This window comes from Spinacia oleracea, chromosome 2, assembly GCF_020520425.1.
Source record: "Spinacia oleracea cultivar Varoflay chromosome 2, BTI_SOV_V1, whole genome shotgun sequence".
Taxonomy (NCBI): Eukaryota; Viridiplantae; Streptophyta; class Magnoliopsida; order Caryophyllales; family Amaranthaceae; genus Spinacia; species Spinacia oleracea.
In genome coordinates this window covers 90,697,146-90,716,408 of record NC_079488.1, presented here as the reverse complement: position 1 = coordinate 90,716,408, position 19,263 = coordinate 90,697,146, and the positions used below count along the sequence as shown (strand labels likewise).

At 41.1% G+C, this 19,263-nt stretch overlaps 1 protein-coding gene across 1 annotated transcript; it reads left to right on the top strand.

Moving 5' to 3' along the window:
* Positions 1–8,301: 8,301 nt before the first annotated feature.
* LOC110781279 (uncharacterized) lies at positions 8,302–9,246 on the top strand. The gene has a single exon (XM_021985499.2). The coding sequence runs from the start codon at positions 8,302–8,304 to the stop codon at positions 9,244–9,246; it is 945 nt and encodes a 314-aa protein (XP_021841191.2).
* The last annotated feature ends 10,017 nt before the right edge of the window (positions 9,247–19,263 follow it).

Sequence of the window (19,263 nt, the reverse complement as noted above, 5' to 3'; positions counted from 1 at the left end):
AGGAGGTGAGAGTTGTTGTATTCCAAATGGGACCTATCAAGGCTCCGGGCCCGGACGGTATGAATGCAAACTTCTTTCAGAAGCATTGGCATATTATAGGACAAGAGGTAGCGACGTACGTAATTGAAGTAATCAATGGGGATCGAGGAATGACAGACCTTAACGCGACCCATATCGTCCTTATACCAAAGGTAAAAACCCTTTGTCTATGTCTGAATATCGTCCCATTAGCCTGTGTAACGTAATCTACAGAATAATTTCGAAGATGGTTGCAAACATGATGAAACTGATTTACCGGAAATTATTTCGCATAACCAGAGCGCCTTCACCCGTGGTAGACTTATAACTGATAACACTCTAATAGCCTACGAGACCTTTCACTACATGCAGAGTGCCTGCTTGGGCAAAAAAGGGTGTATGGCAGTTAAACTTGACATGAGTAAGGCATACGATCGTGTCGAGTGGCCGTTCCTAGCGAAGGTTATGGAAAAAATGGGTTTCGAGGCACGGTGGACCGAGTTAATTATACGGTGTGTGTCATCTGTCTCTCATGTCGTAGTGATAAACGGTGAGCCTTCGGATTTTTTTATGCTTGATAGAGGTCTGAGGCAGGGAGACCCTATTTCCACACATTTGTTTATTATATGTGCGGATGTTTTCTCACACTTGATACAAATGGAGGTAAATAGGGGTTCATTACAGGGGATTTGGGTTTGTCGAAGGGCACCGGAAGTCTCGCACCTTCTATTTGCTGACGACGACATTCTGTTTAGTAGGGAGGATGATAGGGACGCACAAGCAATAAGGAGAGTTTTGGAATTCTATAGTGGTGCATCAGGTCAACAAATTAACTTTTCAAAATCTGAAGTGGTTATAAGTGCTAACGTGCAGCAAAGTTCTGCGTTATTGGAGGTTAAATTAGTAGAGGTTCAGGGAAAGTATTTGGCATTCCAACGGGAGTGGGGAGATCCAAAACACGGGCTCTAGAGTTCCTAAAGGAACGAGTGTGGAAGAGACTAAAGGGGTGGAAACAACAACTCTTATCGTTCGCGGGTCGGGAAATTCTCTTAAGGGCGGTTGTCCAAGCGATTCCTAGCTATATAATGAGTTTGTTTCGTCTACCCTTAGGTTTATGCCACGATATACAAAGAATGATGTCTCGGTTTTGGTGGGGTAGTAAGGAGGATGAGCGTAAGATTTTGTGGGTTGCGTGGGACAAATTGAGTAGTTCCAAGAGTTGTGGTGGGATGGGATATAGGCGGTTAACTGACTTCAATGAGGCTTTATTAGCCAAACAAGCCTGGCGGATTATGAACAAACCGGAGCTCCTGTCATCACGTATTTTAAAGGTCAGGTACTTCCCTCAAACTGATTGTTTAACATTTCGTGTGGGGTGCAGGCCAAGCTATGTATGGAGGAGTATATGGGGCAGCAGGTGGGTGATTGAGAAAGGTAGTAAATGGATTATAGGGGATGGTCGTAGAGTGAACATTTGGCAGGACCCCTGGCTAGCCAGGCCTCCGTCTTTCCGTGTTATCTCACCCAAGAAAGAGGGGTGTAGTAGTGAGGTGGTGGAAGACTTGATAGATGCAGTAGGAGGTTATTGGAAGGAGGAGAAGGTGCGTGAGTGTTTGCTTCCATTTTAAGCTAATGAGGTGCTTGCTATGCCCCTCTCTTCTATTCCATTTGATGATACTTTAGTCTGGAACTATGATAAATTGGGTGATTATACGGTAAAGTCGGGATATAAATTTATTACATTCTATAAGGGCATGTTGGAGGGAGCAGTTGGTTCATCGGAAGAATCAACCCTATGGAAGGGGATATGGAAGCTTGTGGTACCGCCTAAGGTTCGGGTCTTTATGTGGAGATGGTACAGTGGGGCGCTGCCAACAATGAGGGGACTGCACAGGAGAATAGAAGGTGTCTCGCCTCTGTGCCAACGCTGCAGCCAGGTTGAGGAGACAAGTCTCCACGCAGTGTGGGACTGCAAGTATGCGAGGAATGTTTGGGAGGACGCTGATATAGCTAGGGATTATGATGGACTGTCCTAGAGTGGTTAATGCTAGTGATTGGGTAGGATGGTGGATAGCAAAGCTGAGTGAGAGTGAGAGAAGTAGTGTAGAAATGGTTGCATGGACTTGTTGGAATGAACACAACGCGGTACTCCATGGAAGCATCCCACATGTTCCAGCTGAACTTAATACAATAGCTGCATCGCTGTTGTCTGCCTTCAGAGATGGAATTGTAGGAGGTAAGAAGGGGATGGGAGGATTACAACAAGGGAGGAGGAGAGACCGTGAATCTGCTGCAGTTTGGCGGTCTCCGGGTGAGAATGTGGTGAAGGTGAATGTAGATGGGGCTCTCTTTAAGGAGATAGGAGTGGGGATGGGAGTAGTAGTAAGGGACAGTGAGGGAATGGTAGTTCGCTCTTCTTGGATAGGGGTATGTATAGGGTGAGGTTCCTGTGAGAACCGTCTTATGGTGAGAACCTCTTCGTGCATATTTTTTAAACTGTATATGCATATCATTTGAACTATATGTGCATATTTTTTCAACTAAATGTGCACTGCTTTTTTTAAAGTTAGAATAAAATTTTCGATTTTCTGAAAACGAAAAAAATGCACATTCTAGTCAAAAATATATGCACATAACATTTGAGTATAAAAATATGTACATTTAGTTTAAAAAATATGCACAATTCATACGGTTGAAATATGATGCACATTTAGTTCAAAAAAAGATGTACATTTAGTTCAAAAAATATGCACATTTGAGGTTCTCACCATAAGAAAAGGTTCTCACCGTAAGAGAGTTCTCACGTGAACCTATACATATATATAACCATCTTAGTTTTAAAACAATACTACAGAGTAGAACCCAAAACTCATAAGCTGATGTTTCTTCACACAAAAACAATCTAAAAATTAAATTAACTAACTATAATTGAAATTATTTAGGTCAAATGATTTCACTAATTTTATTTTGCTAGCTAGGGAACCGCGCGTAATAGCGCGCGGACCAACAACTAGTATGAATAAAAGGTTAAAAAAAATAAAGCAAAAGTCCATGCAAAATAATATCTTGACTACACTGCCAACTAACGAGCATATCTCTTTCTTTTTTTTTTCTTTTTTTTTTATTTTAAAGGTAACCCTATCATGCATTCTTCTATTGATTATTTTAAAATGACACAAAATTTGTCAAAACCATTTTTTAGGGATCACAAACATTATTTTTTATTGCTAAAATTATAAAAAAATATTTACGGAGAAATAATTTACGTCAAACAAATTACATTAAAATATTTACGAAATATTCTCTCCGTCTCAATTTATCCCTGTATAGTTCAAGATAATAAGAAATATAATTTTTAATTGCTGAATTTACACAAAATTATATATGGAGCGATAATTAAAATCAAACAAATTAGAGAATTACATTAAAACAATTACAAATATTCTTTACAAGATAAACTAATCATATAAAACATCTTACAAATTATTAAATTATATGTCAAGTTAGATTGTAATTATCCTGCCTGTTTTGTATTTTATGTTTCATTCTAGGTCTTTTAAACATAAAATAAAGTCATATCAGCATCTAAATAAATAATATATTAATGTATACACGTTTTCCATTTTATATGGTTACTAATGTGAGTATTATCTTCTCCCCAAAACCACTTTTTTTTGTTTATTTAAAAGATCATAGAGATATGAAGGCGACAAACATCTTGATAACATAGGTTGTTTTACTTTCTATATTTCATTTGCCTGATATATACCAAACTATAACCGAGTGCATAGATTATGACCTCATTGAAGACTGTGCGTCAATAATTTCACAGTTTGTTGTGGTTGTCTACGTGTGAGATCGCCTTTGTTGATTTTCCTTTATCATAGCAAAAATGATGTTCCTTTGCTGATGGTCATTGAGATTCTTTAGGTCAAATAATTTCACTAATTTTATTTTGCTAACTAGGGGACCTAGCGCACGGGCCAACAAATAGTATGAATAAGGTTAAAAAAATAAATCAAAAGTCCATGTAAAATAATATCTTGACTACAGTTGGTGTGCCAACTAGCGATGCCTATCTTTTTTTTTTTTTTTTTTTAAACGTAACACTATCATGCATTTTTCTATAGATTATTTTTAAATGACACAAAATTTATCAAAACCATTTTTTAGGAATCACAAACATTATTTTTAATTGCTAAAATTATATTTACGGAGAAATAATTTACGTCAAACAAATTACATTAAAATATTTACGAAATATTCTCTCCGTCTCAATTTATCCATGTATAGTTAAAGATAATAAGAAATATTATTTTTAATTGCTAAATTTACACAAAATTATATACGAAGCGATAGTTAAAATCAAACAAATTAGAGGAATTACATTAAAAAAATTACAAATATTCCGTACAAGATAAACTAATCATATGAAACATCTTACGAAGTATTAAATTACATGTCAAGTTACATTGTAATTATCCTGCCTGTTTTGTTTACGCTAATTTAAAATATTTTTAAATTGACATTATTATCAATTATATATTGATATTTTTTTAAGGGAATTGATTTAATAATTTAAAAGGGTTTACATTTTATGTTTCAATCTAGGTCTTTTAAACATGAAATAAAATCATATCGGCAGCTAAATAGATAATATATTAATGATACATTTTTTCATTTTTATATGGTTACTAATATGAGTATTATCTTCTTCCAAACCACTTTATTTATTTATTTAAAAGATCATAGAGATATCAAGCCGACAAACATCCTGCTAACATAGGTTTTTTTTATTTTCTATATTTCATTTGCCTATAACATAGGTTTTTTTTATTTTCTATATTTCATTTGCCTAATATACCAAAGTATAGCTGTGTGCATAGGTTATGATCTCATTGAAATGTGCATAATTACACAACTTGTTGTGATTGTCTGCGTGTGAGATCGCTTTTGCTGATGTTCCTTTATCATATTGAATAAAGGATCAGCAACGAACTAGGGATGCTAATGAGCTGAGTCGAGCTCAAGTTTGGCTAAGTTCGACTCGAACTCGAAAACTCATGGTCAAACTCGGCTCCACTCGAAAACTCCCGAGTTCAAAATTTTCAAACTCGCTCGAGCTCAAAAACTAAACTCCAGCTCAAACTCGACTCAAAAATTTAAACTCAAGCTCCAAAAAATAAACTTGAACTCGAATTCGACTCGAAAACTCAAACTCGAGCTCAAACCCGAATCAAATTTCAATCTTATAAAAGGTAAGTTTATACCCCAAATCAATATATCCATTAGCCTAAATAAAAGCCAATGGAAGTGATTTATACACTTTCACACTCAAAGAGTTATACTTATAACCCTTTCATTCTTTCCTCCCTCACTTATTTACCAATGTGGGACAACGTTAATATAACCCTTTTCTTATTTCCTTCCCCACTTATTTACCAATGTTGGACAAAATGAATATAACTATTTTCTTCCTTTTCCCTCACTTATTACCAATGCTGGAGTAATCTAGATGGACGATTTAGATATTTTTTTTTTTGTCCTTAATAGTTTATTCATCGTTTTTAGGAAGAAAAAAAACAAGTATATTTTTTTTAAGGAGCAAAAAACATAAAATGATGAATAAAAATGATAAAATAAAACATCTATATTTTTATAAAAGTTTATATTATGTATTTATAATTCGAGCTTCTCGAGTTATTCGAGTCGAGTATCAAGTTGCTCGACTCGGCTCTTTAAATTTCCGAGTCGAGCTGATTCAAGTCGAGTTTTGACGGAGTCAGGTTCGAGTAGCTCGCGAGTTCAGTGAGCTCATAAGCACCTCTAGCAGCAATGGAGGCGATCTTACGCGCAGTGGTTGCCGCAACATTTAGGTTTATTGTGCGACGCAAATGGTAAAAGCCATATGCGTCGCAATTTTGGGTGATGCAAATAAGAGTAATTTCAGTCGTAAATAAAGAGCGACGCAATGACATTTTTTCTTAAAAGGTTAAAATATCATTTCTTTCGTAGTTTTATTAAAGAGCGGCGTAAATGACATTTTTTTCCCCTAAAAGCTGAAAACATCATTTGCATCACACACTAGTTTTTGGTCCTGAGCGACGCCGCGAGTTACTACATATTTAACATTTGTATTCACTTATTTGTTTTCGAAATGATAACATCAATCATATAGTGTCTTAGTTGACGTGGCCTAAATTCAGAGACTTCGTTAAATGGCATAAAGCCTTACTCCACCATGGGCCTCTCCCTTGGAAGCCCATGACCGGCCACTTGAGTTTGCCTCTACAGAAAAGGCCAACAAACTAGATGCATACTCTTTAGTTTACCATCTAGGCCCAAAAGGCCCAAATGACCTAGGCTCGATCACTTGTAAAATCCGGAGAAAGCCCTTTAAAGCCCTTTCATTCCAAGGCAGACCAGACAAGGACACATGTCCTTATCTCTGAGGTCACCCAATCATATAGCTAGCATTTTTGGACCAATTCCCCAAAATTCTAGACCTATAAATAGTTCAGATCCCAAGGTAAAAGGGGGCATTCAATTCATTCCCACCTACCTTAAACCACTTTTCTCTTCCTTCTCTCTACAAATTACTTCTCTCTCTATCCAATACTTACTTAAGCATCGGAGGGAATATTCCTACGGGAATATTCTTGTTTTGCAGGTTGCAGGAAGATCGTGCCAGCGCATACTTGATACCTCTGAGGAACGCGTGACACGTCATCACCACAAAAGATCCCACAACATTTGGCGCCGTCTGTGGGGAGGTATAGTATCATGGCGGAACTGCAATCTGACGGCAAGGAGCACGACAACAACTCGAGAGAGCGGCATCCCCGCGAGAGGAGTCAGTACCATATAGAGGAAGCTAATCGAGTCGTCAATGCTGGAAACATGCCTCGTCGAGTCTAGGATGTCGAGGTGATTGTTGAAGAAGAACTGGATGTCGAGGCACCTCCACAAGGCGGCCATCTTAGTCCCATCATAAGGGATGTCGTCCTGGATGAAAACCTGGACCTACCAGTCTCGGTTGGATCGTTGCACGAGATATTGACAGGATTTTAACAGCAGATGAATCAAACTTTCCAGCAGCAGATGAGCACGACGTTGCAAGACGAAATGCGAAGAAACATGCTAATATATAATACTGAGAGGTCGGCCCCGCAAAGGCCCCTCAGTCTGGGCATCAATCGGATAAGCAGGATGCCGCTCAGATCTAATGTTTGGAGAGCAGGGGAGAGCTCCCGTCCCCAGGCTATCCGAGGAATCAGGCCTCTGGCAGAGCGTCCGGACACAGACCGCGGCACTCGAGCCCCACCTCCTCGGCGAGAACAAATATCCCGACCTATCTCACGAGCGAATCCGTCGGCTCCCCCTGCGTCCACCATCAAGGCAGCAAGAGCATTATGAAGCTGTGTTCGAATTATCTGACACCGGATCTACACCGGTTATGGAAGACCATCCTTTTTACCCCTCCACTCGAGGACAAACTCAGATGACGCCTCCACGAGTAAGTACGCGTCACTATATGGCAACTAGCCGTCGTGAACCTACTTATCACATCTAGCAAGGATTGACTAATCTGACTTTGAGGCATATGAGCACCCCTTTTCATGAAGCCATAATGAACGCCCCTAAGGAGCCCAAGGTCAAAACTCCTACTATTGAAGCTTATGACGGTACTACGGATCCAGATATGCACCTAGTTGCATACTGCCACCACATGCACGTCCAAGGAACCAACGAAGCCACCTGGTGCAAATACTTTCCAGCCACCCTAAAAGGTGTCGCGTCTAAATGGTTTGAGCGGTTGCCTGCAGGATCGATCGCCTGCTTCAACGAGCTACAAGTACTGTTTTCTACTAGGTTTATGGCATACAAGGAAGAAAGGAAAATAAGCATGCACCTAGGCCGCATTCAGCAAGGGAAAGATGAATCTTTGCGAAGTTATGTTAAGCGCTTCAATATGGAAGCCAGACAGATCCCGGATCTGCCTGATGGCGTCTCCTTTGATAATTTACATGCCACAGAGATATGTAGCGTGTCCAAAGATGAAAATATTGAAGAAACTACGGACTCACTTGGAAAGAAGGAACAGACTGAAAGGAAAGTCACTCGTGTCAACGACACCTGGGTCCTCTCTAAAGAGCATAATTCTACCCCCCTGGGAAAAAGAGAGGACGGCCGCAAGAGAAGGAATATTTTGAGTATAACACGGACCTTCTTACCATTCTAGTAGATGTGAGGACCAGGTTCGACCTTGAGCGACCCTTTCCAATGAAATCCCCTGCTGAGGGTCGAGATCCCAAGCTGTATTGCCAATTCCACGAAGATATAGGTCATGATACCAAAGATTGTAGAAGCCTGAAAAGGGCTCTGGATGGTCTAGCTTCCATAGGACACTTAAAGAGCTACCTTCTGAGAAGTACCCACGGCACGGGAAAAAGTCACTATAAGAAGAACAAGTCACCCGTCTCGGCCGGAGAAGGGAATCATAGTGAAGGGGGCTTTGTAGCCGTCATATCAAGAGGCCCTGCCATTGGAGGACCCACCATGAGGGGACAAAAAGATTATGCCCGTCGGTTAGGTCAAGTAATGTTGTCTGGAAAGTCACCGATGGACCCGTTCCCTCGGATAGAAATATATGAATCAGATGGAGGACGCATAGCCACCCCGCATGACGACCCCCTCGTCGTCGAAATCAAGATCTCCAACTTGAGGGAAAAGCGCATATTGATAGATACAGGGAGCTCGTCCGACATAATGAGCATGGAGTGCCTGAGCCGTCTAGCTCATGTCCCTAAGACCATTGAAAGCATCCAATATCCTATCATCGGTTTTGGAGGAAGCATCATACATCCTGTAGGCGTCATAACCCTACCAGTACGGATAGGAGGACGTAATGATGGGAGAAAGATGGATGTAGATTTGCTAATTGTCAGGGACCTCACAGCGTACAACGTCATCCTGGGACGTCCCACTCTGAACAAGACCAAAGTTGTGGTCGTCACTCATCTCATGCTCCTAAAGTACGTGTGTGATGACATATCCATAGGAACCATTCATGGAGATCAACAGCAAGCACGAGACTGTTATCTCACCACTCTCAACCCTTCAGCATGGAAAAGGGAGCCAGCCGGAACCAAAGGCAAAAGAGAGTACGAAGAGGAGCCACCAGCAGCTGAAGAAACTACCCTAATTAAGTTAGAAAAAAGTGGCTAAAGCATACGATTTTTGTAGACTAGTCAAGTATCATGTAAGAGCCTACAAAACCGCCAACAAAGCATGTAAAGAGCCAAGCAAACGGCCTGTATCGTGAGCCCACAAAACGGCCAATCCTTGTGAGACCAAAGCGGTCCTATTTTCCTATATATGAGTTAATTTTATGATAGTTATATCTTCTTTATCAACACTGAGTTTTTTCTATCTCTATGGCTAGCTCCACAAGCCACGCGCCAAGTAAAAAATTCCACCCACAAAAAGACACAAAAATGCGAATAAACTGACTCAATAAGCTAGTCAACTCAATATTGACGTCTTCTAATCGATGGCGTCAGAAAAGACTAATTGGTTGACGGCCTGAGGAGTGGCCTAGATTAGCGCCCCAAATTAGGCTGATCACCTAAAACACTGGGGTTATTGTCCACACAAGGGCACCAAAAATTTGTTCCAAGACAATCACTCAATAACTGAACAGGAATAAAGAAATACGATAAAATTGCACAGAAGGCACAAAATTCATACATGCGCACGCAGCGCAAAAACCCAAATTAAAAGTGCCCAAAGGCACCAATACTAAGACAAGCGCATACGGCGCTAGGAAAGCCAACAACTAAGAAAAGCTTAAGGACAAGGAGCGGTCGAGCTACCATCTTGGACGTCCTGTCCCTCTGGAGAGTTCACCTCTTCTTCCTCCACGTCCTCCTCCTCGTCCTCCTCCTCCCCGTTACTAACGAACTCAGGAGGGTCGAGCCCGAGGCGTTGAGCAGCTTGGACGGCCATCTGGTATGAAATTCGACGCTGGAACCAGGAAAAGCCTTTACCTTCCATCTCCTGGTCCCAAGCTTGCCGAGCACCCTCCAGAATGGCTTCCTCCCCGAGCTTAAAGGAACAGGAGGCCTCTCCGCGAATAGCCTCCACTTCACCCTGGGTGGCCTTGAGCTTCTCCTCCAAGGCGTCCACCTTTGTGGAGAAGTTTGTAACTCGTTCGGAAACAACAACATATCCGGCCTTGAGAGCAGTCAACTTCTCCTCATGCTCCTTTAGCTTCGCCTCGTAGTTCTGGGCATCTATCTCAGCTTGCTTAAGAGCAGCAGTCTCTGACCTAATGACCACGTCCATTTCCTCATTGATGAGTCTCGCCTTTTCCTCGGCGTACTTCTCATGGTTTTCAATCTGGTCCTTTTGGTTCAGCATCTTCTGGTACATGTTGATAGGGTACTGCCTAGCCTCGACAAATCTAATAAAGAGTTGTTCAAAGGCAAAACAAACTAGTTAACCCCCCCCAAAAAAAAAAAAAAAAAACTCACATCCAGCACACGGGACTGCATGGCCCCAGAGAACCCTTCCTCAACCCCTGGGAGTGAGTTTACATACTCCCGGGGGATGGCGGCATAGACGGTGGAAAGGATTTTATCCTTCTCCTCCGAACTGAAACAAATAGATGGGGGAATTTGTGACACCTCGGCCCTCCTTATCCGCCCGACGTCAACACCACATGTATCAACACATAAGCACAAATCAGTGACAAAACTACTAAGCAAACAAGCCATCCCAATTAATACAAGCATACCTGCACTCGCTGACGAATTAGGTGGGGCATTTCTTTGTCTCCGGATGGAGGGGAGTCACTTGGCTCCCTGCCCACTTCCTCCCTAGGCAAAGGACCAGCAGTGCGACCTGACAGGCTAAAGTCGTATTACCTAATCAAAAATAACCTAAGGTCCACTAGCTAGGTAGCAAGGGAAGTCAGGATCGAATCCATAGGGAAACAGGCGTTCTTTCTACTATCAATTAATTTAGACTATTGTGAACAAAGTTGGTTGATGGTTTATATACTAAGACTATGAACGAATATTAAACAAGAATGAATCAATATATTAAGGAATCTAGGGTATAGGTTCGCCAACAAATAATAATCCAGGACATTGAATAATCACGATTATCAACAAAGTAATTGATTAGATTAGCATGCTCTCTCAAGTCGATTCTAATCATAGACTTAGAATTAACGGGCTCTCGCTACGTATTAACTCTAATTCTACCTATTGACACAAGCCTAAACATCAAATTGCATCTCTCGAATCTTAATTTGATATTGCATAACTACCACAATTAAACCTGCGCAAATCTAATCGCATAGTAAATGAAATCAATCAATAGGAATCAATTACAATGCTAACAATCATAATCATTCAATCATCCCTTCATATTATTCATGGATCCCCAACCCTAGAAATTAAACTACTCAAGCATGTTGACAATAAACAAAGCAATAATCATAATTGAAAGCATTATTAAAGCAAGACAATGAATTGAAATAAGAATTAATACCTATTTGAAGAACAAGGGAATTGAAAGCTTGAATTTTTATTGAGAATTAAACTAAGTGTTTTTGCATAAACTAGAGAGAAAATTAGGCTAAGGAAATAATACTAAGGTTTTAATGCTAGAAAATAAAGTGTTCTCTAAAAACAATTAAGGCTTTTTTATATAGTTTGCCCAAAATAAGGCCTAAAAAACGGAAAGAAAACTCGCGCATAAGTGCTGGGGGTTGGCGTCGCCCGATCGGGCGTCGCTTCGCCCAATCGGGCGATCCACTCGATAGTCGGCCCGATCGGGCGGTTTGTGAACTCTCCATATAGCCTCCAGATTGACCGCCCGCTCCGGATCGGGCGAGCTGCGCCCGTTTGGGCGCGCGTTGATGAATCCAGATTGCTTATAATTCCGCCCGATGGTTGCATTTCGCCCTCAGCTTCCAGGGCGATTTGCAATCTTCAATGTAGCTCGCCCATATCACTGAGTCTAACTCCCGGGGCTCAACCATAAGAATCCAGGGCTCCTGAAAGTCGACGATGGAGGTCCCGAACTTCTCGGACTCATATAGTGGCCTAGATCAACAATGAAACGGGTCTAAAACGACCAATTTCTCATAATCAAACCTGAAACTCAAGGCACACTCAATAACACACATTAGTACTAGAAACGGCTCCTAAGAGCACGTTTGACACATAAAAGTACTAAGGGACGGGGGTAAAAATACTATATAAAACATGCATATCACGACCAGCACCCACTGCCGCCTCAGCAAAGGCATCCTTGGCCGATGAACAGTCATCACTTGTCATAGGAGGAAGGGGCTCCTTGGCTACGTCGGCCGCAGAAGTGCCCTCCACCTGGGGAGAGGAAGCACCCACACCTCCAGCAGGAGCGGACGAAGGTTCCGGTCCAGGCGTCGATACAGCAGTTGCGCCACCTTTCTTCTTGAAAAAAGGACGTTTTGCCTTAGGGGCAGCCGAAGAAGGGGCTGGACGCTTCCCTATAACTGACACAGAAGGGGCCTAAGGACAGAAGAACCCAAGTCAGCATAGCCCAAAGATTTCAGTAAATACTCAAAGTAAATTAAAAGTACCTTGGGAAGGTCACCAGAGGCCGCCTCATCAGAATTTTTGGAGGACTCCTTCCTCTTCGCCTCCACCACTTTGAGGACGTCATCCGTATACACCTAGGACAACCACTCAGGAAGCTTCACCCACCCTTTGTCTTCTAGGGACAGACGCTCCATAGCAGATTCTACACAAGACAAAGAGATTAGCGAAGAATAGAAGGACCTTATTTACTCTGTTCATATAAAAAGGGAAAACTACCTCTAGATAAATATGGACATAGGCCAACGGCCGCGAGGAAAACCCTATAGTAAATTGTCCTACATGATGAAGCCAGCTGTTGGGAATCCAAGCATGGCTCTTGGAAGACAGCCTATACATTTTTGCCTGAAATAAGGGTTTAACAAGCCTCCATTCCTGTAGATGCCTACTTTTGTCCCCATTCCCGAAAGGGAAGGTTCGATGATAAGAACACAAATCTCCACTTGGCAATGCATCTCCTATAAAATAACGAATCTCAATCACCCTTTTCATTTCAGCCAAAACTGCTATTTATAGAAACCTGCTAAGAATAGTAACTGCCGTAAAAGGTAGTTGTTAAAAGTGGCAAAGTCATAAAAGATAGAAACCTGTCAGAATTAGGTGTGGCACTCTAACATAAATCCTAAAAGAGATAGAATTTGCATTCCTGGTATAATTCGAAAATAAGAGTTACGTATTAATTGAATTCCTAACGAACCTAGAGTTCGTAACGGGCCCAGACGCATTCGGTCATAAAGTTAATACGCACTAAAAGACTCGGATGAATCTCAAAAGCTCTGTATTCTAAGAGTCCAAATCTGACAAAGAACTCGGCCCAGATCACATTTTCAACGCCCAGCCATGGGCGCCGAAATCTTTGGCGCCCAGCCCTGGGCGCTGAAAATGCCTGGGGCCGTTTTATTTCCGGATTCTTTTTGGATTCGTATCTTAAAATCTATCTTTCCACACACCCTTTTCCTATAAATACAGCCTCAAAACCGGCGTGAAAGAGGACACAAAATTCCATAACCTGAGTATTGACTCTAGCCTTAAGCCTAGCCTCACGCTGCGAAATTGATCCGGCGCTCTGTCGCAATCGACCCAAAAGTCAAACAGAACGCATCCTGCCCCTTGTAGCTGATGAATTAAGCCTAAATATTGGAACATTGCTTGGAAACCCGAGATTCGTTAAATAAAAGGAGAAATAGCAAAGCCAAGTGGTTAGTTTTCTGAGAACCGTAACGCACCTCTCAAGGGTGCGTTGTAATGTGTCCCTCATATGATTTAATCGCTTTCATCACCCTTTTATAAAATTGTCAAACTATTAATTTGATTGATCCATCACGCCTAATAAGATAATACCTTGGACAATTGAATTATCATGCTAGGTACATTAAATCAATCTAAATAAGATAATCACGATCGATTTAGTGTTATGTGTTGCATATTGCTAAAATCAATTCAGAATAGTTTAATAGTTTAACGCATGTCCCTTCAATTATTTATGCTGAGCTAGTAAGGATAACCTGCCTCTGGAGTTATCGATGAGCACTCCTCTCGGTAGTTACAGTCCCCCGAACTCTCAATCTCTGCCCTACGGGTGTACGTTGAGCGATCCCCACACCAGGGATCACAAGGGAACCTATGGCCGTCGTGGTCGAACATAATTGCACTCCCTTTATGTCACGATAACCGGGTTTTGTCAGTTTTTCTCATTGTCGTTAAAAACTGAATGGCGACTCCTATATTACTAGTCGATTGGGTGTAAACTCACAGGAAATCCAATTACACTTGGTCTGACAACGTCACGCCCACGAGGGACGAGGTCACGCATTAGCCTCGTGCTTTTTCGACCCCCTCACAGTGGCGACTCCGCTGGAGAACGTTAATGAAATACTCGTGCTCGTAGGTAATCAAAATAGCCGAAGGGTGAAACGATCCTACTCCACGTTTATTTCCTTATCAAGTTGGGACGACCTGAAAATCAGCATATTAATGTGAACGGACAGAACCGCATAAAGAATCTTGGCTCCCTTGGTGTGTTTCATCTCGGGAGTTGGGACTAAGGATACCCATCGCCACTCGGGGGGTGCATACGCTTCGAATGTTGTCCACTCGGAAATTTCGCTAGTAGTACACCTGATGGGTTATGATTCATATGACAAAACATAAATCATGCGGAAAAACCATAAAGCCAGGAAAGCATATTATTTACACATAATCATTTAGCATAGTTTAGATGCATACACATTGTTGCGTGCCCTCCCTAGCTGCGCCCGAACCGAACAAGAACAAGTCTTTAGGACTCCAAGTGTCGTCCCTTCGTAGATAGTCCACAGCACGTCCGGATCCGCCTTAAGCTTGACCAACTAGAATCGCCCTTAAGGTTGCTTAGGAATTTCGGCTATTAGGTGCAAGTGTATGGCTGCTTTTTTTTCTTCAAAATCTTACCTTTAGAATACTTCAATTGTGTCTATAAATTATGACCCTAGGCACCTATTTATAGAGGTATAGAAAAGGAACTGGAATCCTACTAGGATACGAATTAATTAAACTAGAATCCTAGTAGAACTCTTATTTAATTAATTCATCCTTTTAGGATTAGGAATTTAATCATATATCGAATCCTGATAGCTTTAGGATTCGTATATGAACACAAACACACACACGCACGCACAGCAGCCCACGAGGGGCGCCATGCGCGCGCGCGCAGTCCGCGAGCACTCGCAGCCCATTGCCACGAGGCCCACACGCTGCTGCAGCCTTGGCGCGCGCTGGGCCTGCCTTGCGGGGGGCCTGGCGCAGCCTTGGCTGGTGCGTTGTGACGCGCTGGCTTGCTGGGCGATGGCCTGGCTTTGTGCTGGGCCTTCGTCTGGCAGGCCTCGTCCGATGCTAATTCGTACGATACGCTTCCGATTAAATTCCCGATTCCGGAATTTATTTCCGATACGAACAATATTTAATATTTCCGATTCCGGAATTAATTTCCGTTTCGAACAAATATTTAATATTTCCGTTTCCGGAATTATTTTCCGATTCCGATAATATTTCCGATTCTGACAATATTTCCGTTTCCGGCAATATTTTCGATTCCGGCAATATTTCCATTTCCATTAATATTTTCCGATACGTACCATGTTTCCTTTTCCGGCAACATTTACGACTTGGATAATATTTATATTTCCGATACGATCCATATTTCCGTTTCCGGCAATATCATCGTTTCCGGAGTATTCATTTCTTGCTTGTGACGATCTCAGCTCCCACTGAAACCAAGATCCGTCGATTCCGAATATCCATAAATGGGGTATTTAATGCCATTAAATACTTGATCTGTTTACGTACTATTTGTGTGACCCTACGGGTTCAGTCAAGAGTAAGCTGTGGATTAATATCATTAATTCCACTTGAACTGAAGCGGCCTCTAGCTAGGCATTCAACTCACTTGATCTCACTAAATTATTAACTTGTTAATTAATACTGAATCGCATTTATTAGACTTAACATTGAATGCATACTTGGACCAAGGGAACTATTTCCTTCAACACCTGTCCCAAACCCAATCGCTCGCCCACTAGGTCCCTCTCATTGGTGCATGCCCCCTTGGTAGACCTGTCAAAAATCGACCCGACCCGAAAACCGACCCGAACCCGACCCGAAAATACTGGGTCCTGAACAAGGTTTTGTGACCCGTAACCCGATTTTATCCAAACCCGAGCAACCCGAAAAGTAATGGGTCAAAACCCGACCGAACCCGTTTTGGACCCGACCGATTGAAAATTATTATATTTATAGTAGTAAATGAGATTATGAGAAAATTTAAGCATAATAAACTTGTTATTTTCATTATTGTTGTGTATAATATGATTTTAATTTGAATTATACGTCATTTTATGGTTTAATTTTACTAATATAAACTTGTGTAGAAAAATTTGATAATTTGTGCCCATATTTTGTATATTTATCACCTAAATTAATGAAAATATAATGCGCGTTTTAAAATCACTCAACCCGTTGGGTCGACCCGAACCCGAAAGTTCTGGGTCTTGAACAAGCATTTGTAAACCCGAACCCGAAAGTGACCGACCCGATTAAACCCGAACCCGAAAATAATTTTTTACAACCCGACCCGACCGACCCGTTTGACAGGTCTACCCCTTGGCTTACATCGTGATTGGCCTCTTGGGACGAAATTCGTCTGATGAATGCACTACCTCGACCGGGGCATGTGTTGGATCTACGATAGAAGCGGTACCAAGCCGGCGCAAATATTACCCATAGAAGCCTATAATAAACTACGTGACATATTAATTTTGCTTCATGTTGTAATGTTAGTTATGTGTAGCAAATTATGTGATTATTATGTGATTGTGTGTGACAAATAATACTAGAAAACCAACGACCCTAAAAATTGCCCAAACATTCATAAACACAAATTGGCCAAAGAGTTATACCGAAATACGTGTTCCGTAGCCCCGGGCGATCGCCACAAAAATAAGCGACGCCCAGGACGGCCTGTAACGGATCCCACAACACTGCACAACGCGTAAAGGACGTTATTAGGCGAGCACGCAAAATTAAGTCGTATATACGAAAAAAGGATACACGAACAGAATACGAGTACCAGTCAGGGACGCATTTTCAGCGCCCATGGCTGGGCGCCAGTCATTTTCAACGCCCAGAGCTGGGCGCTGAAGTTGCTGCCTGGCCTTTTGGTGAGGCGCAGCAGCCTCGGTGCCCGCGCATAAAGTATACGTAGCAACAAAAAAATTCGTAACAAATTTTCTACGAGGACGTATGAAAAAAGGCACTCGATTCTAAGAACGACTTATAAAATAAACAACTCCTGGTGTCATCATTAGGCCTCCTATGACGACAATGTTCGGCACCAAAACCGAGCACGCTAATTAAATGACCTTGAATGTCACATGGGCAAAGTATTCAAAAAATAATGTTCAAATAAAGTTTTCAAGGAAAAATAATGTTCGAATAAAAAATAAATAAATCCGAGTCTAGACTAGGCTATGCCAAAGTACAATCTAAATCCTAAGTCTTAGTTGTCTTATACATAGAATCGGTCCTAATGCTTGGTGTCGTTCTGCAAGTTAAAAGGTTAAACCATATTGAGTCTCCCTTCCTAACATTTAAAAGAAATCAATAAGCACCCATATGTAATTGTCATCCCTTGCTAAGAATCTACGGCCTCAATACTCTCTCTCACCAATAAAAAGAATATATTATGTAATTCAAGTATTTGCAAAATGGAAACAGTCACATTCTGAAAATCATTCCTCCATAGTCGCACAACCCCCAAAGTGAGCCTAAGGTGTCAATACCATTGGCAAAAGAAAAAATTAATGGCCTCAAGGCTTATGATCACATTGGGTCACGACTATCATAGTCCTCTCGAGCCACTCGCTCCTTGAAGTAATCCTAAGTACGGACTAAAAGATTTTCCATGAATGCAACATGACGAACCATGAAAATACCCAAATCGGCATGCCATAAGGCTACCATTGGGGTAAAGCAATACACACTAAGAGGGAAGCCGCACTAATGATTCTAGTCTTGCAAAAATGAAAATTCGATCTCCCCCAACTAACTACCTTGCCAACATTAAGCAAAATGGCGCATGACAAATGAACACCCAGGGGTTAAAATCTAAAGTGTCAACCAACGAAAGTCATGGTCCAATTAGCCTAAATCTAAGAGTCGCTTGGTCAAGTATTATAGGCTTACGCCACGTCATTATTTTGAGTCTAGGTCACCTCCTTGTATTCATACACGGGTTATAATCAGAAAAATTAATGAAAGTTCGAGTCTAAATCACAACTGCCAATTAAATCACGGAAACGGGAATCTGAAAAGAAGCAAAAAAAAAAAAAAAATTCGATGTAATTCTTTCGTTAAATTTCAATAAAGTAAAAACAACATTTTGTGTAATAGCCTGTTTTTTTTTTTATGAAACTCTTAATTAAATACTAATTATATTATGTATTTTAATTATGTTTGAAATCAATTTTGATAAAGGACCAGTATTGATAATTAGTATTTATAGCTTGAAGAAAAAAAAAATTATTTAAAATGAGTTTTATTTGCTTTGAAGTGAAAAGACTATTTTGCCCTTGTGAAAAAAAAACACATACTCCTCCATCTTTCCTTTGTACTCGTGTCAATGCGAGAACTGGCCAGACCATTTTTTTTGGTCTTGATGTCAAAATCTCCTCACTCCATTAGTTCACCCATAACCATGGATTCATTAAATGGAAAAAAAAAAACCTCATCTCCTCTACTTTAATTATGGAACCTCCGCTTCTGTTCGTCCAATTCCTACAAATGAATCCATATTTTGCGTGTAGTTCCTTCATGAAAAGTTAATAAATTTAGCCTCAAAAATCACTCAATTTGGAGCAGTATTCTAGGAGATAAGCCCTTCTGAAACTAAGTGTTTTGCTGTTGCTGTAATGTCAGCACCATCTTCTGTTTCTGTTATTCCAGCGATCTTCTGTTCATTTTCAGCTTTTCTTCTCTGAATAAGAATTGTATATCTCTTCGACTTGATGAACTTTGGATCAAGAATTACTAAAATCGGAACCCTGAGCTAAGAGATACG

Bases quoted from the DNA above. Each gene is read 5' to 3' on its own strand.
- LOC110781279 (XM_021985499.2), top strand. From the start codon at position 8,302: ATGAAATCCCCTGCTGAGGGTCGAGATCCCAAGCTGTATTGCCAATTC.